Source organism: Besnoitia besnoiti, chromosome IV (genome assembly GCF_002563875.1).
Source record: "Besnoitia besnoiti strain Bb-Ger1 chromosome IV, whole genome shotgun sequence".
NCBI classification, from domain to species: domain Eukaryota; phylum Apicomplexa; class Conoidasida; order Eucoccidiorida; family Sarcocystidae; genus Besnoitia; species Besnoitia besnoiti.
The window spans coordinates 2,269,295-2,294,572 of record NC_042359.1 but is presented as its reverse complement, the minus strand read 5'-3'; the positions used below and the strand labels follow the sequence as shown (position 1 = coordinate 2,294,572).

The following is a 25,278-nucleotide window of genomic DNA, read 5'->3' as shown; positions in this document are numbered from 1 at the left end:
AGGGCGGAACAGAAAGTGGCGTTAGTATTCGCTCGGATATTGCATCAGGTGAGTGACAGAAAACAGTTCCCACGGCGGGACTCGAATTCGGGTCGCCCGGGTGAAAGCCGGGTATCCTAACCACCTAGACTACATGGGATAGCACAGCTTGTTTGTCTATGGAAGGCGAGGAACGACGCAAAATGGCGACGTCTGGAGGAGAGATTAGGTCTAGTTTCTTCCGGGATATGTCTGCAGAGAGTGGCAATTAACGGAGTGTTAAACGCCGGAGCGAACATGCCCCCCCTCCGCCCCGCCCGCACGTCTCACCATTAGCTAGAGGCTCCTTCCGGTGAAGCGACATTGCCGACTGTAGTGGCGTCTGCAGGCGAGAGGTGGAGAAACTTGCATTCACCAGCAAGCTGCTCGCCAAACAAGAAACGTATTCGTCGTGCCACCTTCGGTCATAGCGGCGTAGACACTCCCATATCGGGGAGCATCATTCGCAGGATAGAGTTGACTCTGTTGCGAAGTGTTGGCGCATCGACATGGCTCAGCAGGCGCAGCGGAGTGGAGACCAGCTGTACGGTGATCAAGGCGGTGGTCCGATATCCGATTACGGAATCGCCCGTCTAAAAGGAGTCTCCATCTTTAGGCACCAGTGGCGCAATGGATAGCGCGTGGCCCTCCTAAGGCCAAGGTTGTGGGTTCGAGTCCCACCTGGTGTGCACTGTTCTAATGCGCTCTGCGCATATCTGAATTTCATCGTCACAGAAAGATGTGATATAGACCAGTTTCGTCCGTTGAAACTTGGACTCTCTGGTGCTACTTTGTTGAAGACAGAGATACGCTGTGTGCCTTCAGACGGCTTGTAGAGTACATGCTTCTGTGAGGGGGCCCTCCTGGATGCGTGGCTACTACGGTGTCAGTCGCCCACCAATGATGAAAAGATGAGGCTGAATCACGGACTTGATTTCCGCGGTCCAGACAGCTGGCTCTCAGTAAAGACAGCGGGCTTGGACTGCCCAGAAAGAGAACAGCTCAGGCCGCTTAAGATGGTACATCACTATTGCCAAGCGCGGAATCGCATTCCAGCCCACACAGGGAACCAGACGGGCATGTTCAGCAGTCGTTGCGGTTGACAGAATTGGGCACTTTATTAAAGCCGACAACTTCGACGTGGAAGCGGGCGCACCTGATATCTGTGTGCCTTCGGTTCTATGGTGTAGTGGTTAGCACTGCGGACTCTGAATCCGCCGACCTGGGTTCAAATCCCAGTAGGACCTCTTTTGCGATCTTTCCTCCGGTCCTTTATTTCTTCGAGTCGTTTAGTACCAGCTCGTTAATTCTTGCAAGATTCGGGAATCCTCTCGCATTGCAACGCCGTCTACTGTGTACATCAAGCGAGACGAGCTCCATCCTGAAATTAGAATTTCCTTTTTCTACGATGACAGTTCGCAACGCAGTGACGCGCTTCGCTGGCAATCTGTCACAGAGAACGAATGTTGAATCGGTCGTGAAAATCCCAGAGAAGACGTCGCATACAGGCACGAGGCAGGACTGGGATCCAACTGACAGAACAGTTTTAACCGGTGGCATCGCAGTCTGAAGCCGACAAAGGAACAAACGAAACATGAAGGCCGTCTAGACTAGAAAACTGTTTGTTGATCGCCATATGCGGCATTGTTATTAAAAAAAAAAGCTGATGCAGCACAGGCGATGCAGGCTACTAATGCACCTAGATGCCACCACACGGTAAGACCCCTGTCGTGTCACATTCCTCATCGAATACCAGCGAACAAAGGAGTTTGAGTCCCACCAAGAGTGCACATGACGACATTGTCGCGAATACAGGGTTTATAACTGCAGACTGCCTAAGGAATAGCACGACAAACTGCGCAGCGTCCGAAAACTGAAAAGACGTCTTTGAAAATAGTCGCGTATCCAGCTTCCATTTATTATTGTGGGTACAACGCCAAATGCTTAATGGATTTCGGCAGGCAATGCATCATGACTATCACATCTCCTTCCCACACAAACAATATCTAGAAGCGTAAAAAACTGACACAACCGCCAAATTCATCCACATAAGCGGAGTATTACTGTGTGCCGCAGACGGTTCCCATTCGTGTTACATGGGCACGCGACGGGCGCCGATGTGCAGCTAACATCCCATGTAGTCTAGGTGGTTAGGATACCCGGCTTTCACCCGGGCGACCCGGGTTCGAGTCCCGGCGTGGGAACGTTTTGAACTATAACAGTATTCTTGAAGAAACTCTTTCCCTCCTGTCTCTGTTGGGATATCACCTCCTCAAAGTACTGCTTGGTAGGTATGACTGGTTCTTTTAGGAATTCGAACTGCCGAGATGACCCCGTCCGTGGGGGTCGGTAGAAGTCTGTTGCTGTTACCTCCTCTGGTTTCGAGATGCGTCGGTTTGAGTCTTCAAAGCCTTATGGTGCAAGAAGATCACGTGATCCATTGTGTCTTATTACCCGTGAGTCGTTTTCTCTCTCTGCTCGCTCCTGTCCACAGTAGGCCCAATCTCACAACCCTTCCCCCTTATCCGTGATCCTGCCACAGTCTCGCGGGGCGGGCTCCCGAGGGAGCGCTTGTGCAAGGCCTGCACGGTCGCCAGGTCACGAGGAGCTGGTTAAGTAGCTTTCAGCGCCAGCCGGTGTGTATCTGCCACCTCACGACGGCTGACTCCTGAGGCAGCGGGCCCCCTAAATTCGCTGCGCCGGGGATTTGCTGCCTTAAGGGGCTGCATAACAGTGGCTCGAAGGCACCTGTCTCCCTGCCAGACGCAGCCTTTCCTGCTCTGCGGAGCTACCGGGCAACAGAATAAATACAGGAACCGCTTTTCTTTCGAAATCGCCTCGGTATGCGGTATTGCGGATGACGGTACGACAACGGCGTGCGATGAAAAAGCTATGCAGCGCTCGCGCGGTTCCTGTTCGCGCGGGAGGCGGGCGAGGACCTTCCATCCATACGGCCAGTGAGATCGTCATTTCAGATGCTCACTCTGCCGGATTTATAAAAAGGCTTGCCTGACGGTGCGACGCGCTTCCCTTCAAAGAAGTGGGATCAAGCCTCCTCAGGCGAAAGGTTGCCAGCCCTTGCGCAGAGCGAAGAAGCGGGCGCGCAAGGGCTGCTGCACGGCTGGAAGATTCTGAATTCTCGTGGAAGTCTATCCCCCTGTAGCTGTCTCTTTTCTTCGATTTGAGGCGCGGCTGCTCCACAAGATGCCTCGCGGCCAAAAGCGCGGGAAAAAGGGTGGTTGCTTGTCACGAGTGTGCGGTCGAGTTGCCGCCGTGCCGAGAAATTGAGCCCGCGTGGCGTGGAGCCTCGAAAAATCACTGGCGAGACGGGTACGCCTGAGGTCTTCTTTGCACGCGCGAAAAAGGCGTTTCGCTTGCCATGAGGCCTGGACGGCGCGCCTCGAAAGTTAGGCGAATGACGCAGTTCTCAGCTCTTCTTGACGGTTTTCATCTGTTAAAGTCGAGTTACTCGAGTGTACAGGGGGCCGGAACCTCGACGCTTTTCCTGCGTTTTCCCTAGAGTTCAGCGCACAGCTGAGAATAGAGCGGGGCCGCCTGGTGTTTTTGCCTGTCGCGCACACGCGCCCCAAGAAAGTGCGCTGCGGATTTTTCCCGTTTTCCTGCAGATGCGTGAAACACGCTGGGCTCGCAGCCGCTCGGCGTTCGCGGATAGGAACCGCGTCGTACTGATCGAGATCTTTTCACAGTCTGCGAGGCGTCCCAGTCCTGGTCGCTGAAGTTATTCCTCTGTATATGGAGCAGAAGCGCGCGGAACGCGGGTTCGGCGGGAAATGCAAGTCCCGTAGCTGAGTTTGCCGTCGCCATCATTATTCCTTCACCCACCTCTATCTCCCAACTCTGGCGGTCGCTCTCGGTGTGCCTTCTCTTTCTCTTCTGCTTGCCCGCCTTGTTGCCGTGTTTTCTTCCTGCTTTTCCGCTTTGTCTTTCTCTCGCGTGACCCCCTCCCCCCCCAGGGCTCCTTTTCTTTGTCCTCTCCCCCAGCCGCGCGAAGCTCGCCACCTCGCCAGCTATCTGCGGTTTTTAGAATTCGTGCCTCTCTGTTTTGCCCCGCGCGTGCTCTCTTCTCCTCCCTCAGCTTTGCTTCTTTTTCTCAGGGACTTGGACAACTCTGAACGCCGCGAGTTCTTCGCGGGAGAGTGCGTCGTCGCTTTCCGCGTATCCGCAGCGGAGGCGGGCCGCGGTGACTGCGTCTCCTTCACAGTTTCTCGGTTCTGCCGCGAAGGAGTTCAGGTCCCAAAACTCGCGAGCGCATCTTCTGCTCCCCTGCTCCCAAGGTCGCCCTCTCCTCTCTCTATCGCTCGCCGCTTCTGACAAAATTGTGCTGGAGGTCTGCCACGGCTCCTCGCCCTCAGCCGCCTTTGCGGCGATGCAATCATTTTTCCATCCAGGGGCTTCAGCGCCACACGAATTCTTGAACAGAAGGGCGCGGGAGGAGAGCCGTGGAACATCTGAACAGAATCAGCGACACCCTCCTGACAACCTGGGCACCAGGCCGCGCGCAGGGGCGGCGATTGTTGCCTTTTTGCCGTTTCAAACGAGAGCGAATCACTCTCTCGCCCCAGATCCCAGATTCTCAAATTCACAGAAGAGGGGGAAGACGCCACAAGGTCTTCCCGCACGGAGGGGCGCACAAGGCCGTCGGCAGCTGGTCGCGCGGCGCAGTGAAGCTTTGAAGCTCCTCGGACTTTGCAGATCGGTAAGCAACAGAACAGCGCTCGCTCCCTCTACTTCTCTGTCGAGATTGATCACCTTGTCAGTCCTTCCCGCGCCCCCCCCCTCCCTCTCAGCCTCTGGCCGTGTGTTTGGAATCTCCCGTCGTGCATCCGCGTCCGGCTCTTTTCGCAGGCGTGTTGGCCGCGCTTCAGGGTCTGGCGCGTGTGTCTCTCTCTCTTCTTTCTGAGGAGTTTTGTGAGTGTTTTTCCGCTCCTCCGCACTCGCGTGTGCTCTGTTGGAGACTGTGAAACGCGCCTGCGTCGCCAGTAGAAAAACACAGCGGCGCAACAGCCACTTTTCGCGGCTTTCTGTGTCCACACCTAGGGCCTGACCATCTTCTTCGCCTCATCGTCTTTTCTGCCCCATCCATCTGTTCGTCGGTCTCCACCCTCGCTCAGCACGCTCCTTGCGGCTTTCTCTACAGTGCGTATCCTCTCTTGTGTCTGTCTTCTTGCAACGCGCGCGAGTCTTTTGAACCCGTCTTTGTACCATCTCCTCGCTGTGCATCGTTGCGGCGGATGGCAGCTACACTCGATAGTTGCCCGCAGCAAGCTGAGAGTGGCTCCACACGCCTCCTCCGCGGAGGCGTCTGCCTGATGCTCGCCTCGCGCTCGTCTCGCATCTGTCTGCTTCTCATTCCATAGAGAGATTCCTAGTTCGTCTCCAGCGTGTGGCCTTCTCCCCGATTGCTGTTTGGGTTCGCGGACTCTAGAAGAAGCGCTAGTGTCGTGTTTGCTTGCGCGTTCGTTGTGGTCCTCGGTCCCCTCCTCCCCGCTGCATCCGCGGGCCTCTTGCGGTGCGCCTTCCTCGCCGCTGGAGGCCTCGAAATTTCGTCTCTCGCGCTGTTGTTCCGCCGCCGGAATTCCGTCTCTGGGCAGTCTGACCCGTGCGAGAGGAGCCCCTCCCCCTTCCTTCTCTCTCAGGCTTTGTGTCGCGTCTGTGTGCGGCGTTCAGATATGGCGTTGAAGAAGCTGCACACCGAGGTGGATAAGGCGATTCGCGAAGTGCGCGCGTGCCTGGAGGCCTACGACGAGCGCTGGCAAGAGCTCCTGGACTTCAATCGGCAGTTCGTGGAGCGGAAAGATCACCTCGTTGACGAAGCCAAGAAGGAAGTCGTTCGAGGTAAAGACCCCCGTCTCTCGCGTCTGTCGCGCGCCCCCAGCTCTCCCCGACGGGGTTTCTGCCTCATCGGAGCTTCGTAGAAATTCGCTTACGTAAACCCGAAACTACCTCGGTGTCTGCGTCTGCGTGTGGCTGGCGACGAGTCCACGGGGGTTGCGGCGTCTCGTGAGCGCTGCGCTCGAGTCGAGGCAGACTCGGCTCCCGCGTCGAGTTGGTTGTCGCGGTTTTCGCGGTCTGTCGTGTGCCTTCATCGCCGCGTTTTTGTTTCTGTTTCCCTGCTTGCGGCCTTCCAGGCAAGAAGCACAGCGTGAGAACTTCGACTCTCGAGCTGCTCGACTATAAACATGTTAACGACGCCAAGACGCGAATCGAGGCAGACCTCGAGGGGGCGCTGCGGAAACTACACAGGCTCAAACAGCAGCTGGCAGGTACGCACACACTGAGCTCACAAAGGCAGATATCAAACCAGGAACTGGCGGGAATCGCAGCCACGATTTATAGTCGTGTATATATATATATATATATATATATATATATATATATATATATGTACATGGGATATCTATGTATATATATATATATATATATATATATATATATATATATATATATATATATATATCTGTCTGTGTATATGCTTGTTTTTCGTGTGTGGATGGATATGCACAGACTGGGTTCACAACTACAGCGACAGAGACATCCGAAACAAGGATACGTTGACAGAGCTGCGGAAAAGCATTGAGGTAAGTTTTCTTTGTTCGGCCTTCAGCGGTCATGCCTCTCGGTTTCTCGGTGATTTCTGTCGCGCTACCCGAGCGCTCGAGACTGGACTCCGCTTTCATGCGCTGCCGCTGACGGCTTAACCTCCCGCAGTCGACTCCATATAGGTGCATCCATGCCCTTACACCTAGCTAACTATCGATCTGTATATTTTCTATGCAACTGTGTACTTATCTTTCCATCTGTCTATCTACTTATGTATCTATCTGTTTAAGAATATATCAGCGCAGATCTGCGGGCGAGGCAGTGCGTCTGTGGCGCTCGTTGCGTTTGAGTCTCGCGGGTGCATAATTCTCCTCGTTCTTGGCACGATTCCCACGTTCTTCTGCGTGTTGGGCTTCAGCTGCGCTACAAGCGCGGGCGCGTCTTCTACTCGCAGGGGCGCAGTTCGCAGCCCTCGTCGCTGGCCGGCGGGGTCGGGCGAGGGGCCTGCGCACCCCTGGAGGCCCCGAGCGCGCAGTGGATTGTTGGGCTGCTAGACTCGCTCGGCGTGCAAGTCGAGGCGTGGGAAGGAGAACTCGCGGCGCTGAGGCGCGAGGAAGACGAGGCGGCCGGGGGCTCGCGGGACGCAGGCGCCCTTCTCGGACGCAAGCCGCGGAAGAAGGGCGGCGCGCGCGAGGCCCGCGAGGGCTCCGAGGCCTCGGGGCTCGCCCCCGAGAGCGTGAAACAGGAGCGCGTGGAGCAACTGACGGCAATGCTTGATTTGCATCGGTCTCACGTGCGGCACCTGGAGCAGCTGCTGCATGCGGTCTGCGGCGAGGAAGTCGATGAGGAAGATGAGCGCCTGGGCGAGCTGCGTGACATTCTGGAGCCCTACGTCCACGACAACGCCGACCTCGCTATCATCGTTGCAGAAGACGTCTACCAGGAGCTTGGCCTCGTGTCCGGCGACAAGGTCCGCAGCCCGCCCGACGACGACGCCGTCGCGACCGCCGCCGGCAGCCGCCCCCCCTCCCCAGACAGCTCGCGCGCTGGCGGCGAGCCGCGCCCCGCGACCGCTGTTGAGGCCGGAGCAACGCGAGAGCGAACTGGCGACGACCTGGGCTCCGGAGGCGAGCGCGAAAGCCGCGGCGCGGGGGCGGGGGAGGAGCTCCGCAGTCGCGCGGTAAGTTCAGCTGTCTGCATGTGGCGTTTGACGCCGAGCGACCGTTTCAATGCCCACTCAAACCTGACGTCGGCGCAGCTGCTATGCGCGCCCCCGGAGTACAGCACGTGCTCCTTGTGTTACAGAAGTCACACATATACATTTATACACACAAATACATATATCTATACATATACATCTGGGCTGTTGCAAATATGGAGTACCTCAATGTTGTAAAGTTCTGCAGTCTTAGTGCTGGGGGCCAGGGTAACGGGCTGCTGCCTCCCGTGTATTTCCCGCGGATTCGAAAGTGTGTGGGGCTGACATGCGTGTGCGGTCTGTCACGCAGGGGACTCTGCGGCATCCTTCGCCGTCGTCGGCGCCCCCTCTCACGGGCCAGCTTCCGCGCGCATCCTTCTCGGCGGCGGCGGCCTCTGCAGTCAAACTCCCGTCTTCGTCTTCTTCGTCGTCTCTCGCGTCGCGCGCGGATCTCAGCGAGCGGCCCCGGGGCGCTGCAGAGCGACAGAACAAGCGGCCGCTGGGGGAGAGACTTGCAGCTGCTGTCGTCACCGCATCCGCCGCTTCACCCTCTCCAGCGGCCCCGCGCCCTGCGGAGCCCCAGGCGAAGGCGGCCGCGGCTGCGCGGCCGCGCCCTCGGGGCTACGCTGAGGCGCTGATTTTCTCGATGCAGGGGTCCTCCGCGGCGCGCACGGCGCCCGACGCGGCGGATTTCCCCGCCCTCTCCGCAAACGCGTTCGCCGTGCCGGCGCCGGAAAAAGAGAGAAGGCGCGGGGGGGCGAAGAAGAACGCGGCCGCGCCCCCTGCCGACGAGGCGCAGGCGCGCGCGGAGGAGTCCGCAGGTGCAGGCGTCGGCGCGAGAGGCGAGAGGGACGCGAGGGACAGTTCGAAGGCCGCGCGGCTCGAGGAGCCGCTGCGCGAGGCAGCCGGCGCTGGGCGCGCGGCCGCGGAAGGCGAGGGCAGAGTCCCCTGGTGGGACGCCGCGGCTGCGACACGCGACGACCACGAAACGGTGCGCAGCCCGCTACCCTCTTCGGCGGACGGAACGGGGGGCGGGGAGGACACGCACCGCAGGACGGAAGGCCTCGAAGATCGCGAGCACGTCGGCGTCGCCGCGAGGCTGGACGCAGACCTCGTCGTTGTGTCAGCAGAGAGCGCCTCGGGTAAGATGGTGGTGGAGAGAAACGGGTTTTTAGCCGGAAGGAAGCGTCCAATATATATCTGATTGTCCCAGCTCAGATGCACAGATGGACAGAATCAACTGCTGTGCGGTTCGTACCTGCTTGACTCCTCATTTTAAGCAGAACTGTAGTTTTCCGCGCATGAAGAGCTGGCGAGGATCTTCCAACTGCTGGGGTTCAATATCCTACTTCATCAAGAGTATTCCACCTCGGTTATGGTCTAGGCGTAATACTTGTGTTCCTCTTCTCACTCATCCTAACAGCACGCATGCAAGCCGCCTCGCGGGACGTGTCGGTGCCTGCGGAGGTGCCTGCTGCGTCTCGCGCGTCTGTTGCGTGTTGCGTGTCTCGTGTCGCGTGTCGTCCTTTCTTCCGCTCGGCGCTGGAGTGGCAACCGGCTCTTTTTGCGTCCTGTCCTCCCGCGTGTCCTGTCTCTCGAGTGCCGATGTACCGTGCAGACCTGGCGTCGACTCGTGTGTTGTCTTCAGGTTGGCTTTACGGCTACCGGCTGAGCTCTGCGCAGCCCGGCGAGAGGCCGCAGTTCGGTTGGTTTCCGCCCGACGTCCCCCACGTCTTTGCGAGGGCGCCCGCCGCGTCAGGGGGTCCTTCATCCTCGCGGAGCCCGTCTCTCTCCCCGGAGACCGGCCACCCAGCGTCGCACCCTTCTTTCTTCTGGCCCGCGGTGGAGTCCCGCCCCGCGGGCGACGAGGGACCGCTGCGGGCCCGGGGCTCCGCCTTCGCGTCTCCCTTGAAGGTAGAGGCCCCAGCCTCGCGGTCTCTGGGTCATGCGTCTCATCCAGATGTGGCGTTCGCCTCCTCTGCGTCGGCGCCTTCATCCTGCTTCTTCGGGCCCTCCGCCTGTCCGCCGTTCCTGCCCGCAGCACACGCGGAGCAGCCGCGCCCCAGGGATGCGCACTCGCGTCCGCGTCTGCCTCTCGGGTCGGGGGCGGGTTCCTTCCCCGCGGCGGCGCAGGGCTCGTTGCCTGCCGCGGAGAGCCGCGAGCCGGTGTCTGCGGCCTCGCTCTTCTCTGCGGCCTTCGGGGCTTCGTGCGCACCGCCCCCCTCCGCCGGGTGTGCAGCACCCCTCAAGGTAGAAGGCCCTCTAGCCAACGCGGGGCGCCTCAAGGGCCGCGTGGAGCGGCCCAGTCGGGAGTCGCCGTGGCTGTCTCTCGATCCCGGGGCCGCGGGGCTCTTCCGCCCCCCCGGGTGCCTCGCCAACGCCTGTCTGGAGGCCCCCGGCGCCTCCGCGCACGCCGTCCAGCGAGACGCCTTCCTCCTCGACGCGGGCGCGAGCGCGCGGCACGCCGCAGCGGGCGACGGCGCAGCGGGCGACGGCGCAGCAGGCTCGCACTGCACGTTTTTTGCTTTCTCGCAGGCGAGCAGCCTCCCCGCCGGCGGCGCCCTGCCCTCGACCTCTCTCGCGAACTTCGCCTCCTCGTCCTCGCCCGTCGCCTCGTCCTCCACGCACAGCGGTGGTGCGGGCAGCGGCGCCGGATGTCTGGGCTCGCCCCTGTCCTCCAAGTCGTCGCCGTGCGGAGTCACTACGCCACAGCACGCGGGGGGGGGGGCTTCAGGCGACGGCATGTCGGGGCTAGGGGGGGCATCTCAGGCGGCATTCGCCGCTTCGTCGGCGCCCCAGCACGAGCGCAGAGCGGCGGCGGCGAAGGGGCGGGAGGCGACTGAGGGCTGCGAGCCGACGTGCCCTTTTTCGCCCTTTTCTTCCGCGGCGTCGTCTTCGGTGCTACCTGTGTCCGCGCTGAAGGCGCCGCCCCTGGGCGAGTCTCCGCTCCTCGGCAAGGCCGAGGGGTTGAGCGTGTGCGCCAGCGGCCACGTGGAGGCGCAGGCGTCGCGGTCGGCAGGCGTCTCCACCACCTTCTCGGACTCTGCGCGGTCTTCGGGGCTCGTGGCTCGCGCCACGGGTGACTGCGAAGGCGAGAAGGCCGCACACGGCGCCAACGCGTCTGTCGCCGGCGAGGAGGGAGACAGTCTCCTCTCGAAGTCGCTGCTGGACGGGCTCGAGTGCCTGGCGTCGCCCCGCTCGGCTGCGGAGGACTCTGCGCTGCGCGCAGACCTCGACGACGTGCGGCTCCCCGGCCGGCGGTGTGTCTGCTCGGATGGCGACCCTTCCTGCTTCGCCTTCCCCCTCGGCGCGCCCGCCTTCTCGTCCGCCTCGCCCTTTCCGCTCGCGGCGTGGCCCGACAGTCGCGGCTGCGGGGGTCGGGGCGTGCGGGGCGACGAGGAGGCGCGGCGGCGGGCGTCTGGCGAGCTCTATGTCTCACGGTCGCCTGAGCCGCTCAGTCCGCAGCGCGCCTGCTCCCCGCCGGCGTCGTCTCTGTCTTTTCCGCTTTCAGGGGCGCCGCTGAAGCGCGACCCGCCGGCTGCGGGGGACTGCCGCGGCGCCCCTCCAGAGGCGCCGTGGGCCGCGGCGGAACCGGCCGCCGCGCGGCACGACGCGGGGGTCTGTGTGAAGTGCCTCTACAGCGTATGTACGGTGGTGCATGTGATTCCTGAAGAGGTGGAAGTGCGCGAGCTCAGCTGGTCGTGGCATGGAGAGCTCGTCGTGCCGCGGCGGCGGCGCGGAGACGCGAAGCGCGAGGAGGCCGCATCCGAGGCGTCGCGGGCTGCCGCGCATGCAGAGGGCGACCGCGGCGTGTTGGCGACCGCGGCGGAGTCCCGCGCCGAGGGAGGCGCCGCGCAAGACGATCGACGGGCGGAGGAGCGGGGCGAGCGGATGCATCAGTCGAGGGAGAGCGCGACGGCGGGCAACAGAGAAGGCGATCGCGAGAAGATGAGACACGCGACGGGGGCGGAGGCCAGGCAGGACGCGCGCAGAAATGCGCGAGACGCAGCGTCTGCCGCTGCACGTTCGCCGTCGGCGTCCTGCGCTTCAGAGAGAGAACGAGACAAGCAGGGAGGGGGTACCCTCTCAAAGGCCTCGCGCGCCGCTTCCTGCTCATCGCGCGACCTGGGCAACCGCGAGGCGAGCGCCGACAGCGCAGGGGCGGCAGCGGGCGAGGAGTGGGCGCGGGGGGCTGCGGCGTTTGGCGACCGACTCGAGGCACGGGTGCGTGATTTAGCCACGGATGCCGCGGCTGCGTCTTCGCCTGCGTCTCTGGCGTCGCTGGCGGTCTGTGAGGCCTGCCTGGCGAGGCGCCCACAGACGCTGCTCACCTTTGAAAAGGGAGAAAAAGTCGAGGTCCTCGTTCACCATCGCCAGGGCTGGATCTTTGGGCGCATTCGAGACCAACCGCACAGGTGAGAGGCGGCGGCAGCAGCGGAGTCGACCGTCTCGCAGCAGCAGGATGAGCTGCGGATTCTGCACTGCCTCTGCCGAGGCGATGGATTCCCTGCTGGCGTGGGTTTGGCCCGCCTCGCACACACAGGGTTCCTCGTGCATGCATATTTAGACATACATTTAAGCGTGCATCTGTCTGTGCGTGTATCTATCAGCGCATGTGTATCTGTCGTGTGGCTGGCGAAGCAAGGCGAAGGAATAGGCGTGTCGGCGCGACGCTCTGTGTCGTTGAGACGCGCGGTCTTTTCATGCGACGGGACGGCAGGAGCTTCGTCTCCCATGCAGGATCCCTTTGTCGGAATCTGGGGTTGCATGTTTTTACAGGCGCGGTTGGTTCCCCGACTACATGCTGCAGCGCCCCGAGGACGTGTGCACGCCGCTTTCGCACGAGCAGCTTCTTTTTGCCTGCAACTTGCCGCACCTTGTGAGTCTCTCCGCGTGCGTAGGACGCCCGCCTGCGGCTGCGTCTCGCGCTTCGCGCGTTTGGCGGCGAACAGGAGGCGAAAGTGCCTCATGCGGACGGGTAAATTCTGTCTTCCAGATTTGAGGGCGAGCACGAGCCGAGGCTACGGTCGTTCAGTTTGGAAGCCGCGTGACGCGCGCGGCGCGGCATCGTGAGCAACTTGCGTTCCCGGGTTGCCGTGTGTCCCCGTTCAGGCGCTGCAGCAGTAGGCTGTCGTGGGTACGCCTTTGCGACGCACCCTTCGCTCCTTCAACGGCATCTGCGCAGGCGTGCAGACGCAGAAGGGCCGCAGGCGCAGTGGCAGTTAACACCCTAAACGCAGCGACGACACGCGGAGGTGGCCTAGGACATTTTGAGGGCGCGTCGCGGCGAGGAGTTCGCGCGTCCACGATACAGACTGCGTCTTCAGGCCGGCGAGAGTCTGCAGAAAGAGGAGCCAGGGTTGAGACCTACCCCGAAAGAAAAACACGATTGACTTGACGTTCAGGAAAATGTCTTCTCGACGCGAAGCGACAGCCGCAGCTTGCCAGCGGGGGCGCGGCCGTTGGCAAATATAAGGGTTGGGTGAGGCGGAGGCGAAATAGGAAACTGCACACGTGCGTGTATCTTCTGCGCCGTTCGCAGTCCTCTTTTTTGTCGGGGGGGGAGGCGAGGAGGGCAGAAAACTTTTTCGCTGAGAGCGGAGGAGGAGCCCGGAAGTCGCCGGACGAGCGCGCCCGGGGGGCGGGGGCGGCTTTGCGCTGGCCGCGCGTGTTCAGGGACCTTGTACAGATGTCTCTCCGGGAGGCGGCAGCCGTCGAGGAGGCGGGAAGGTCGCAGCGAAGAGGCGCGGCAGGGCTGCGTGGGCGAAGCTGCCTCTCGCTTTCCGCGTCGTGAGTGGTCGTCGCGCAGCCTCGTCGTGGCCTGCAGAGGCGGTCGCTCCCGAGGCCCCGAGGAGTGGAACAGGCGCGGGGAAACGTCCGGAAGAGGAAGGAAGACGCCGCTTCAGGGCGGGACAAAAGGAGGTGTAGTGTTTCCAGTGAACGCGTTTCTATGTGGTGTGGAAAGTGAGCTGCCTCTCGGCGACGAGTCTCTGTGCTGCGTAGCGGCCCCGAGGAAAGCCGCTTTGCGTTGCAGGCACTGCGTGTCTTCAGCGCGGCGAGCGCTTTCGTGTTGAGGCACTGGGACCCCGTTTTTTCTGTTTTTGTTTAGCAACTCGTAGGACTAGGCATCGAACCCTGTTTCTCGTGCGACCTCTCGGATCTCGCGAGGTTGGTGCGCTCCCTCCGCAGAGCGGCGAAAATGACGCGCGCCACGATGGCGTGCGGCGCTTTGGAAAGGAGCGACTCTTACGCGGCTTGAAGAATCCACGAATCGGCCACGGCAGTTGAAAACTCCCAGGGTGTACGTACCCCCGGGGAGGACAGCCCACATGCGATATGGATTCTTTTGTAGGGTCTGGTTTGCCTAGCAAATGTGTCACAATCAGGCGCAGTTTATCCCGAAATTATGCAGTTATATAAATAAATAGATATATATATATATATATATATATATATATTCAAAGCGCTCGAAGATCAGGATGAACACCTCCTGCCTACCTTCGCACACGGGTGTTTCACCACGATGCTTCTACCGGAGAGCTTGGTATCCATTTTTCTGCAGTCGGTTCGAGCTCTTCCGTATGAGTCGCCTGAATGCTACAAAAGAACTGACAGCTGATCCGCTCTCTATCGTCCGCCAAATCCAACCCCACGTGGAAAAAGTTTGGGCAGCTCTGATGATCTAGTACGTATAAATATGGGCGCACGTAGTTTCAAATTTATTTTTGCAGTCTGCGTAGTGAGATTGCCTATCCAAGGGAGGCCCCTGCAGAGAAAAGCGGCAGGATAAAGGTGCATGATTGCTTTTTCTGGTTTCGGTTTTCGTAACGCAAGCCCCCTTCGCGGCAGCAGTCGCACGCAGGGACACACGGTGGTCTACCTACCGGCCCAGCCGCATTGGACCTAGTGTCGGAATTCAATTTTTTTTGGCGTTGCCAATTCTGCAGAGCGACAGGCAGCCGTGAATACACGTGTTGCACATCAAAGCGATGAGTGGCACCTCCAGTGGACGGTGGGCGCTGAATACTGGTTATTTCAGAAGGCCTTTGGTAGAGTCTGTTCATGAATCAGCAATAAAAGAATACGTGCGCATACAGGACATGCACTTATTGTATGGGATGCCGCTCTCCAGTTCCCTGCCGCGCTTGCAAACTCAGGAAGGGTTCACTTACCCTGATGCCGTTTAACCGATCGCCAGGCTGCCGACGCGTGTCGCCGCCGCATATACTCCTTGCAGACACAAGATGCCTCGGTCGAAGAATCAACAGATGCTGCCCTTATCGTTTGCGTCCGTCGGCGTGCGGAGACCCAAGGCTATGTGCGTACGCACGTTGTCGAAACTGTATTTGGACTGCCTTAGTTGAGGGCAGCTCTTGACTCTGCGCTTTGGTTGCTGGCATGAAGTCCGAAGTGCATGCGTGTTGGTGAACATCCCCTTTTCAACAGCGCAGCCCCCAACACCCATACATATAGTTACATCGGCTTCCGGAAAAGGAGCGAGGAATGAGACCAGGATCGATGCTCCTAGTCTTCTGTGAGTTACGATGGAGACTGAGAGGCAGGCTCATCATGACGCTCCTTATATCGTATGCCCTCAAACTCTCTCTGCTCCCTTGCTGCGTCATAGACTATCCGGTATGCTTCAAGGAGAAAAAAACGAGGGCTAAAGAGTCAGAATCAAATAACATCCTACGAAGGGGAACCATTAACTGTGGTGTTCTGGCTACATTCGAAAACACGAGACATATCTCAGTGTCGACGCACGCGCGAAGTAGAAAACGAGATCAAGAATAGCCGATCGTGTAACGTGTGACGTGCCGCCTGCGACACAAGCTAGTCCTCCGGAGCCTGTCTGACTCTGCAGCAGCCTCTGCCTTGCGAACGCAAACCCAGGAAAAGCGCGTGGGGTCGCCACGCCATTCCGATTTCCTCTTAAGCGAGCATGGTCTAGTGGCTATGACGCTCGCCTCACACGCGAGAGGTCCCGGGTTCGATCCCCGGTGCTCGTACTTCTTATGCGTCACACCGAATTTGTTTGCCAGGGTTTTCGTGACGACTTGTATCTCTTCGATGCAAATGGAGTGTTTTCAGAATTGGGCTTTGCTGGACGAGACGAGGTGTGTCCGTATCCGTGTACGCGGACCTCGCTAAACGGAGGAAGCGCGGTCGTCTGCCACTTTCTCTCGCAACCTCAACGCTGGACCCTTAACATTGCAGTCGTGAAAGACTAACGAGTCTAGGAAACGAGGCATTCTCTTTCTCTTTGCGATCGTGTCTGCTGGGTTCAGTATTATGTGTTCGTGCAGTGTATGTACACCTTTTAGGCGGCGCTCGCGGATTCACGAATAAAACTCGGTCTACGCCATTTGAGATACACGTGACAAATAGAGGGAATGCCGCTCCACTCTGAGTGTTGACTCATGCTGTCTCGACAAGAGCGCCTTTGCCGTTTTTCTGATTTGTAGGGCGCATGAAAACAGCTGGATTCATGGAGAATCGATGAGAAGGTGTGCCATACTGTATGCAACGCGACAAGCGTCTGACTTCGATGCACGGGTGCATGCACATAAAGGAAAAAACTCACAAGACAGCACAACTAAAGTGGAATTTGAGGGGAGAAACCAAAGAGTCGCTGTCTTTCTTTGCATCCTTTGTTCGTCCTCGGTATGTTCCAACGGAGCAGGCACGACAAAAAGGCCCCTTCATCGACTCTTCGCTCTTCCTTCGCTGCTCTCGTCTTTTGAGCCAATCACAAGACATCGCGATTTTCCAATGCAGAAAAACGAGAGCCGGAATGCTGCCATTCTGTCTTTCTTTCCTTTCTCATTCCCGCTGCTGTGCACCTCTGCTACTTCTCACAAAAAGCTAGGCGAAAACACGCGTAGATGACTGTGTGTAAGGGCATTTAAAGGCAGGCGAGTCTGCCGCCGAACGACGAGTTTCCGTGTAGGCGTTCTCATCGTCGTTCTGATGAGTCTGTCATCGAGGTCTCCTCGTAGCACATGCGGACGCCTCCCTAGACAAAAGAAGTTCTTCGCGCGTGCGTCAAACGGAATCAAACGCCGCAGTCTGGCATACAGCAACTTCGACGCCCTCAAGTTAGTGGCCGCGGTGTCGGCGCTATGGCTTCAATGCCCCTCCTCTCCATTTCTCTCGCTTCCTTCTCCTCTTTTCTCTGATCATGGCCTCCTCGGAGTCACCAAATTCTTCTTATCCTTCTCCTCTCGCGTCGAGCTCCTCGGCCTCGCCTACGGGGCAGCCACAGTCGTTCTTCGCGTGGCTGCGCGAGCGACAAGAAGGGCAAAGCGGCGAGGCCCGAGGCGCGAAAGTGGAGGGCAAGGCTCCGCGGAAGGGATTCTTCTCGTGGCTCCGCGAACGCGAGGAAGACGAATCGATATGGCAATGTAGCTGGGACGTGCCCTCCGCGTCCAGCAGAAAGCCGAAAAAAAATCTCGAAAACGACGCCATTCTCATCTTCGATCTGGGCGCTTACAACCTCCGCGCGCACGTTGCAGAGCGCAGAGGCGAGGTATACAACTGCGCGTTGAGTCACAATCTACACACGGAGCTGCCTATTTTTTCTCCCTTCCTCCATATATATTTATGTATCTATCTATCTGTATATCTATCTATCTATCTATCTATCTATCTATCTATCTATCTATCTATATATATATATATATATATATATATATATATATATATGTATAAAGGGTTTACGGTTATATATAGATAGATGGGTGTGCATGCTTTGATGCTTTGACCTGCACAGGTGAGCTCGTGTTGCGGCGGCGCGCTTGCCTCTCGACTGTGTGTTTGTGAGGATGCTGCGCAGCGGACATTGTCGGGAGTTTCAGATCTCACGCGTCCGGAGACTGCAGTTTGAACTTGCAGCAGCGATGCACGCTGTCAACGAGAAGGGACACTTTGCAGGCACTGAATGCCGAGTGGTGCTGACTTCAGGGGCGCTCGTTGTTTTCGACGAAGTTGTGTTTCCCTGCCCGCCGGCCTCGTTTCCTCTGCAGAGTCTGCGACGGCATGTCCACGATTATGTCCTCTTTTCTTTCAGGATGAAGAGCAAAGCTGCGTGCTGCCTTCCTGTGTGCGGCGGCCCTGGTCAGGTTCGTCTCTCCTTCGTTTCCCTCTCTCCGTCCTGCATTCGCCTTTCTCCCCTTTGGTGGTTTCATTCGCATCTGCATCGCCCTGCGCTTTTAAGCCTTCGTTTTCACTCTTTGATGCGCCTTCGACGATTCTGTTGCGTGGCGCGTCTCTGCTTGTGTGGCCTTGCGGTGTCGCGGCGACTCTCGCCTCCTTCCTCTCCGCACTGTTTCGTGCTCCCCTTGGGTGAGTGCCTCTGGATTTATCATTCTCGCTACCGCCTCTGCTCGCTGCATCCGTCCACTCTTGCGCTTTCAGTTTGTAGTCTGTTTTTGAAGCTGAAAGAACTTCAAACGAGGACAGCGCTCGCAGCGGGACTCGCGAGCTGACAGCTTCTTTCTCTCCTGGGGTGCGCTCGTCGTTTTCCCTTCAGGTGACGGCGGCTATATGAGCGGTGTCGAGCGCGGTGCAGTGCAGAACTGGGAAGAAGTCGAAGAGGCCCTCGTTGACACCTTTGAGAATGTCATGCCGTAAGTCCGAAGGCGATAAAATCGTTCCTGTTTTAGCTGATACACATCGATGCCGCAGCCGAGTCCCGCGTGCACAGCACCCGGTTGGAGAGCATATCTCTCTCTCTCTCCTTCGGATTTCCTCGCGGCTTTCCCGCGCCTTGAGCCCATCCGGCTTTCGAGACTGCTTTTTCGCTTCTCTGTCGCTGCAGAATCGGCATCAGCAACGCCTACGCGGAGGGAGTGAAGCGCATACTCTCGTGTACCAGCAGCCTCCGGTCGCCGTCGCACTTTGCCCGACTCGGCGAAATCGTGTTTGAGCTGCTCGGCGCCGAGCAATTCCTAAACGTAGACCAGGTCCGCACAGAGCCCTCTCGAAATATACATATATATATATATATATATATATATGCACGCCCACTTGCCGCTCTCGAATGTCCTACACGTTCATATATATATTTAATTTTTTATATCAATTTTTATAGATGCACTTTTGTGGTGCGCCTCGCTTAGGGAGTCGTGCCGCCTGTAACAGAAGACTACCCCTCGTGCACATGTAGGCTCAACTATATATGTATAAATATTTTTGTAGGTATGTCTAAGATATATACAATCACATATATTGGCAGACAGATAAAGTATAGAGGTGGATTTTACATGAATGAGCACGAGTCGGCGTATGCGTCTGCGTACTCTGGCCCGTCGGGCTCGAGAGCGCGACTTCGGCGCCGTGCGACGGCGGCTCAAGTCAGCCTTCCTTGCGTCAGTCTTTTGGGCGCGTCGTCGCGTGGCTCTGTAATCGTCTCTTCCCTCCTTCCATTTCAGCATGCGCTTCCGTGGTGCCTTTCGGCGGCTGCAGGACTTGCTGTCGGCGCTCGCGATCTGCGGCTGTAGCGCCCCCAGCGCGAGTCTGGCTGGCGAGGCCCGCGGCGAGGATCCGGTTCCCGAGGCTGCGCTGCGGCTTTGCCAGCAGATGCAGAACTTCACTGGAGTGATTGTGGACCTCGGCGCGATGACATCTCGCATCTCACCGCTCCTGTCGGGCCTCTCGGTCTCCGGGGTCGCCATCGAGCTGCCGCTGGGCGGCATCGACCTCGACAGAGTCGTTCAGGACGACTTGCTTCAGCAGCTCGCGCGCGCGAAAGCCAAAGATGGTGAGGGAGGGGCCGCCTTCTAGGGCGCTGCGAGCCAGTCACCCAGGCGCCACGATGAGAGGTCACGACAGAGACAGCGACTTCGACGCAGCCCTCCGCTTCTCCAGTGCTGGCTTCAGTCCCCACGCAGTGCGCATCGACACATGCGCGCTCAGGGGCATGTGAGCGTCGTCTGTTCATGATTTACGATTAAGAGTGGCAGATGCGACTCGAAGCCAACATGCAAGAGACGCCGACGGTCACCCCCGAGCCGCCTTCTCGCAGCCCAGGAGACTTCTATGTGGTTTCAGGCAGTGCTGGCGCATTCTTAGCACGTGTAGAAACACTGTTCCAAACGCGAGAGTTGTATCCGTATATGGCTACTTCAAGGCATTAGGTAAAGGACCATAGGTACTCGACGTCCGTGTACTTACTGCGTGTCTGGCCAACACATGTGCGCGTATGTGTATTTATGTGTATTTAAATATACATGTATATACATATACGTATGTGCCTGTGCGACCGGGACTGTCGCGCGCCTCTGCTTGTCGCGTGGATGTGCGCGGATGCAGTTGAGGTCAAACTTATTTGCTCGTGTGCTTCCTCGTTGGTTGGTGAAGGGGCTGGCGGCGGCAGGCGAGACGACGTCATCCAGGAGGAGGCTGGTGAAGCTCTTTCGCGCAGAGCGGCTGACGACTCGACGCGGGCGGCGGCGCTGCGACGATCCGCTGTCTCGCTGGTAAGCCCAGACTGGGGCTTTCTCTCGTGTGTGTCTCTCTCCTCCGGCTCTAGGTGCTTCCTTCGCAGGAAGATCTCCGCCGTTCGCCTGGAGGAATCTTGAGAAGGCCGCTGGGCAGGCGCAGAGGAGAAAGCGTACATGCGTGCGCCACTCGCGCTCTCCGTCATTGTGTTTGCAGGCCGTCGCGCGCGAGGGAAAGGAGCAACTTGCCTACTGCGTCACAGCGCCCGCGGCGAGCGACTCTGCGAGTCACGCAGTTCTCTCTGCAGAAGTCGCGTTCTGCGCCGCGCGCCCGGCGAAGTTCTCGGTGTACGTACTGCCCACGAGCGCCTGGGGCGGCGCCGGCGAGGCAGGGGCCGAGGGAGAAGCAAACGAGAGCGGGGACGACTCGCACTCGCCGGTGTCGACTGCGTACGCGTACAAGTGTCCGCGGCTCGTGGATTCTCAGTTTTCCTCACCGAGATCCTCGAGCCGAGCTTCCGTCGCGTCGCTCGCCACCGCGTCGCGTGACCTTCAACGAAGACACCGACCCCGCGAGCGGCGCGCCTCAGGGGGCACAGCCGCTGCGTCGCCTGGCGCGGGCGGCTGCTGCGAGAAATGGACGGCGGAGACGCGCGAAAAGGAAAGGAGTTTCCACTCCCTCACGACGTCGCGCGTGCTCGCCGCGGAACTCTTCTTCGATGCGACGCTTCTCAGAGAGCACCGGCGCCGCGTAAGTCCCGAGGCGAGGCGAAGGCGGGCGTCTTGAAACCCGAGGCCACTGCCTGCGGCACCTCCACGCCGCTCCTGCTCTATGCGTGGCGTGCAGAGGGGTATGAGGCCAGTTGTTTTTTTGGGCGAAGCTTCGCACGCGCAGCCGTGCGACGCAGCTGTAGCTAACTGGCTCGACGCGTCCTTGAGGGAATCGAGCTGCGCCAGAAGCGACCGCGACAGCCTCCCCCCCCCCCCCCCAGAGTTCATCGAGCGGCAGCTACCCGCATCGCCTCCGCCCACGCTTCTGCGCCATCCTTCTCTCTTCTATAGAGCGTCCTGTCTCCTCTCCACCTTGCGAACGGCGCGCGAGGACTTCGTCGCGCCACGCCTTCGTGCCGAGAGGCGCGCTGCTGCAGAGAGTGCTGCAGCGCCGTCTCCTCTCTCTCTGCGCGTTGGGGTTGCTGCCTGGTTCCTTGTTGCATTCGCGGCCGCCGATGGGCGGCTGCCGAGCGTCTCAGTGGGCGCGTGCCTCGCGTGTCTAGGGTTCAGAATTTAGAGCCCGTCTCTGGGGTTGAGGACGCGGATCCCGGCGTCAGCGCTCACGTATGGCCCGAACAGGGGGGCCTTTAAGGCTTCTTGTGACTGCGAACTCGCGTGACTGCTGTCGATTTTCAGCACCACAATGGAGGCTTGGACGAGCTCGACGTGATGACGCTGCCGGTTGCCATTCTGTCCGTCGTCGAGGCGTGCGGCCTCGACCTCCAGCGGTGAGCGCAGCACTGAGGCCGGAGTCTTCCAACTCGTTAGCGAGTCCATCCGGCTCCTCGATTCAACTGAAGCTCTCTGCGTGACTGCGCATCCCCGCACAGTGTGTGCCGCCTGCATCCATCCAGAGTTGCGCAGGCGTCGATATACAAACACCTCGAAAGTGAACCTATGTACCAGCGGTATATATATGCAGGCTCATACAGATACATACATGTATATACATATATATGCATATATGTGTGGGCACGACTAGGTTCTTGTTCGAACGAAATCGGTGGCCTCCAGATGCAGACACGCGTCTTCACGCGATATATGTGAATGCATAAGGTTTTATGTCTTAACAGATATATATATATATATTTGTATATATGTATGTACCTGTATGAGTATTCGCGTGCGGCGTGGGCTGCGGGCCGTTGGCATGTTCTGAAAGCCTCAGAAGCCCTGTGGTCTATATAGGAAAACATGATATAAGTGTAAGCCTGAGAGAGATATATCTTTGATGCATATATATATATATATATATATTTATATATATATGTATACGCGGTAAAATGTCAGTCCGACATGCGCAGATTTTACGATTTGCATCAAGCCAATTTGGAAAAAAAAAACTTGCGAGTACTCCATGAAGGATAAGCGCATGTGGCGCGTGCCTCAGGGAGCTTCTTGAAAATATTCACCTCGTCGGGGGCTCATCCTTGATTCCGGGCTTGGCCGCGCGACTCCAAGCGGAAGTCACGGTGAGCCACATGTAAACATGAAAGAACATGAGTTGGTAGGACAGTTACCAGAGAGGCGGATGGGCGCGAAGCGAGGCGCGGGGGCGCGTCTGTAGCGTTTCGAAAAACACGCTCTCTCCTAGAAAAGAAGCGAGAAGTGTATGTTTCTACAGTAGGTGAGGACGCCGGCGCCTGCGCCTTCAGGCCGCGCGATTGTGTCCTCTTGGGGACGCAGCGTGGCTTGAGAATCTCGTTAGCAGAAATACGATACTGCGGCAGCCAAGCGGGATTCTGTTGGTGGCCTTCTTTCTCGTCGCTTCGCTCTATTTATCTTCCGTAGAACCTCATTCGCCGGCGGAAGGCGCACAGCTCGATCCTCCCGCGGGTGCACACCTTGCCTTCTGCGCTGCAGCTGTAAGTCGCTCTCGAGATCAGTGAGTCGTTTCACTCAAAATGGGGTATGAAAATTGGGGAGGAGCCGCGCAGTATGCTTTTTCACTTGCTCACATGCGCTGCGAAGAGGACAACGGGCACGTGTCTGTTGTCGTGCAAGTGGGCAGCGACAGCAGAGTAGCTTCATCCTCACGCGCCCTTCTACTTCATCCAGAGCTATGTATTGCCAGACGGACTCATACGTACCCACATATATATGTATGAACATATATATCTGCGTACATGCATATATACATTCTATATATACAAATCCATACGGCAGTACGTGTGCTGCACGTGCCTTCGTTCTCGTGGGCTTGATGCGAACCCATGTATTCGCTCATCGTATCTGTATATGTATATTTATATATATGCATGTGTTTTTCAGGCGGTACTCAGTGTGTATATATACGTGTGTCTTTTAGGCGGTATTCGCTGTATTATATTCTCTGGTGTATTCTGTACGGCGCAGGCACGCCGTTGCTGCCGGAGGCTTTCGGTTTGCACTTGGGCCTCAGTTCGACCTCAATCACATTAGTCGCCATCAGGTAGGGCATGCGTCGCAGGTATTCTCGTTTCTCTTCGCGTGTCTCGAGTTTCCCTCTTTTCTGGAGCAGTCGTGCCTCTGTATAATCGATGTGAGCTATACAATTTTGGTACGCGGCTTCCTGTCGCCCTTGCTTTTACCGCGTCGAATTGCCTCCGCTCGGTCTCTCTCTGTCGCGCGCAGTCTCTGTATCCTTTTTTCTCCGTTGATGTGCCTCGGGACGTGTCCCTGCAGTACGAGGAATACGGGACTTCGTTTCTCGAGCGCTTCAGCGTCAGAGGTCGACTACGATGACAACCACAAGCCACGCTATACATATATAGATAGATAGGTATAATTACAAATATGCATTTATATATGTATCGATCATTATAAATCTGCCCTATAGAGAGGCCCGTGTTGGTGTATGGACGCGCTTGCATGTGTCATGGAGTGAACCCAGAGAACTGTTTTGTTCGGCTGGCATGAGCAAGTGACCGGTTCAGTCGAGCGGCAACGCATTTGAATTTTTTTTCTATTGTACGTCCTAGCGTGGTGAAACCGGGTGGGGTATGCTCGCCTCGCGCTCTCATCTTCGAAGACGCGGAGGAGGCTTTTTGCCGCCTTCCCCACGGTTCTCCATAAATGAAGCACTTTTTCTGTCTACGAGTTCATTTTGTCTCGACGACGAGCTTGCGAGGTCAAGCTGTGTGCCCAAAAACGCTAGGTTATTTATTTGATTTTGAGGCATCCACCGGAATCTAATCCAATATGGCGAAACGCCAGAAGAGCCTTAGAGGGAAAACAGACAGCCACACATTCACCGTAGCAGGACGCGACTGCGAAGGCTTTCGAGTTTCTGAGTGGCATTCACACCACGACGGCTGACCGTATATATGCGTAAGGCATGCGCACGTGAAAACACAGATCTGTCGTTGCATGTAGCGCTACAATAATACAACACTTTTGCAAAATAACAAAACTTTCGGTATTATTTCCAATATGTAGCATTTTAGTACCAGGATCAGACTTTTGGAGCTGCCTACAATTTAAAAGAAATTCTAATTGTAAATCGGACAATTGTTTTGCAAGAAATAGTTTACAAGATTGATTTGAAAATACATTTTTAGATAGATTATTGATTTTTAGTTTAAATTTATCTATAAAAGAAATACTAAAAAAAAATTAATAGTCAGAATTAAAAACTTTGTGTGATTTAATAGAAAAGAATTAAAGCCATATTATAGAAGCATACTAATTTTATTAAATACGCGGGTCGGAACTTACCCGACAATGAATTCCGCTACCGTAGGACCGTTATAGTTGCAGCCGCTGTTTACTATAGGATATTTTCAAGTTATTATTGATCTCATCTCAATCTGCACCCGACTTAAAAAACTTTTATCCACACAAAACCCTCGTTTAGTTGTGAAATTATATAATCCTCCTCCTCCTAATTGATTTCCTCCAAAAGCCTGGACTCAACGGAAACACTTCATCGACTCGCGACCGCCTTCGGTGCGCACCAGGTTATACGATCGGCGGAATGTAGATGCTTCAGCTGCAAACGGCTCAAATCCCGCTTAAGGTCGCCTGTTTGCATTCGCGTGTTCATACAGGCACAAGGCGTGCCTATAGATAGCCATTTAGGAAGCATCTCCGGATACGCACGCAATGGCTCGAAGCTTAGTAGGTCTGGAAAGCTTATGCATTAGTTGTTTCTAAGCAGTGGTAGCGACAGTGCCTTAAACCCATCACGCTCAAGATTTGCCACCTTCTCATGTCGCGTGGAGTTGCTTGGGTCGTCAATCGCAGGGAGGATGCCATCGCAACGGCTCCGTGAGCGAACGTGCTGCCAGACTCGCGGAGAAGGCGATCGAA

The 25,278-nt window shown here is 57.5% G+C and overlaps 3 protein-coding genes and 5 non-coding genes across 8 annotated transcripts; 7 read left to right on the top strand and 1 right to left on the bottom strand.

Annotated features, from left to right (window-relative positions):
• Window positions 1-66: 66 nt before the first annotated feature.
• BESB_057730 lies at window positions 67-139 on the bottom strand. Its single transcript has one exon. It is a non-coding gene; the product is annotated as a tRNA-Glu (tRNA).
• A 495-nt stretch (window positions 140-634) lies between these two features.
• Window positions 635-707, top strand: BESB_057700. Its single transcript has one exon. It is a non-coding gene; the product is annotated as a tRNA-Arg (tRNA).
• Window positions 708-1,193: 486 nt separating this feature from the next.
• On the top strand, window positions 1,194-1,265 carry BESB_057720. Its single transcript has one exon. It is a non-coding gene; the product is annotated as a tRNA-Gln (tRNA).
• An 884-nt stretch (window positions 1,266-2,149) lies between these two features.
• Window positions 2,150-2,222, top strand: BESB_057740. Its single transcript has one exon. It is a non-coding gene; the product is annotated as a tRNA-Glu (tRNA).
• A 3,486-nt stretch (window positions 2,223-5,708) lies between these two features.
• Window positions 5,709-13,705, top strand: BESB_054440 (uncharacterized protein; the record flags this gene model as incomplete). The annotated part of the gene is made up of 8 exons (XM_029363879.1): window positions 5,709-5,874; window positions 6,168-6,302; window positions 6,544-6,617; window positions 6,998-7,759; window positions 8,088-8,919; window positions 9,426-12,192; window positions 12,557-12,674; window positions 13,454-13,705. 8 exons carry the CDS (start codon window positions 5,709-5,711, stop codon window positions 13,703-13,705), a joined length of 5,106 nt encoding a protein of 1,701 aa, XP_029219802.1.
• Window positions 13,706-15,713: 2,008 nt separating this feature from the next.
• On the top strand, window positions 15,714-15,786 carry BESB_057890. Its single transcript has one exon. It is a non-coding gene; the product is annotated as a tRNA-Val (tRNA).
• Window positions 15,787-16,958: 1,172 nt separating this feature from the next.
• On the top strand, window positions 16,959-19,561 carry BESB_054430 (actin-like family protein; the record flags this gene model as incomplete). Its single annotated transcript, XM_029363878.1, has 5 exons — window positions 16,959-17,306; window positions 17,847-17,898; window positions 18,309-18,405; window positions 18,597-18,741; window positions 19,244-19,561. The coding sequence occupies 5 exons, from the start codon at window positions 16,959-16,961 to the stop codon at window positions 19,559-19,561; spliced, it is 960 nt and encodes a 319-aa protein (XP_029219801.1).
• Window positions 19,562-20,073: 512 nt separating this feature from the next.
• Window positions 20,074-23,712, top strand: BESB_054420 (actin-like family protein; the record flags this gene model as incomplete). The annotated part of the gene is made up of 7 exons (XM_029363877.1): window positions 20,074-20,256; window positions 20,435-20,968; window positions 21,625-21,716; window positions 22,379-22,460; window positions 22,780-22,853; window positions 23,344-23,419; window positions 23,653-23,712. The coding sequence occupies 7 exons, from the start codon at window positions 20,074-20,076 to the stop codon at window positions 23,710-23,712; spliced, it is 1,101 nt and encodes a 366-aa protein (XP_029219800.1).
• Window positions 23,713-25,278: the final 1,566 nt, after the last annotated feature.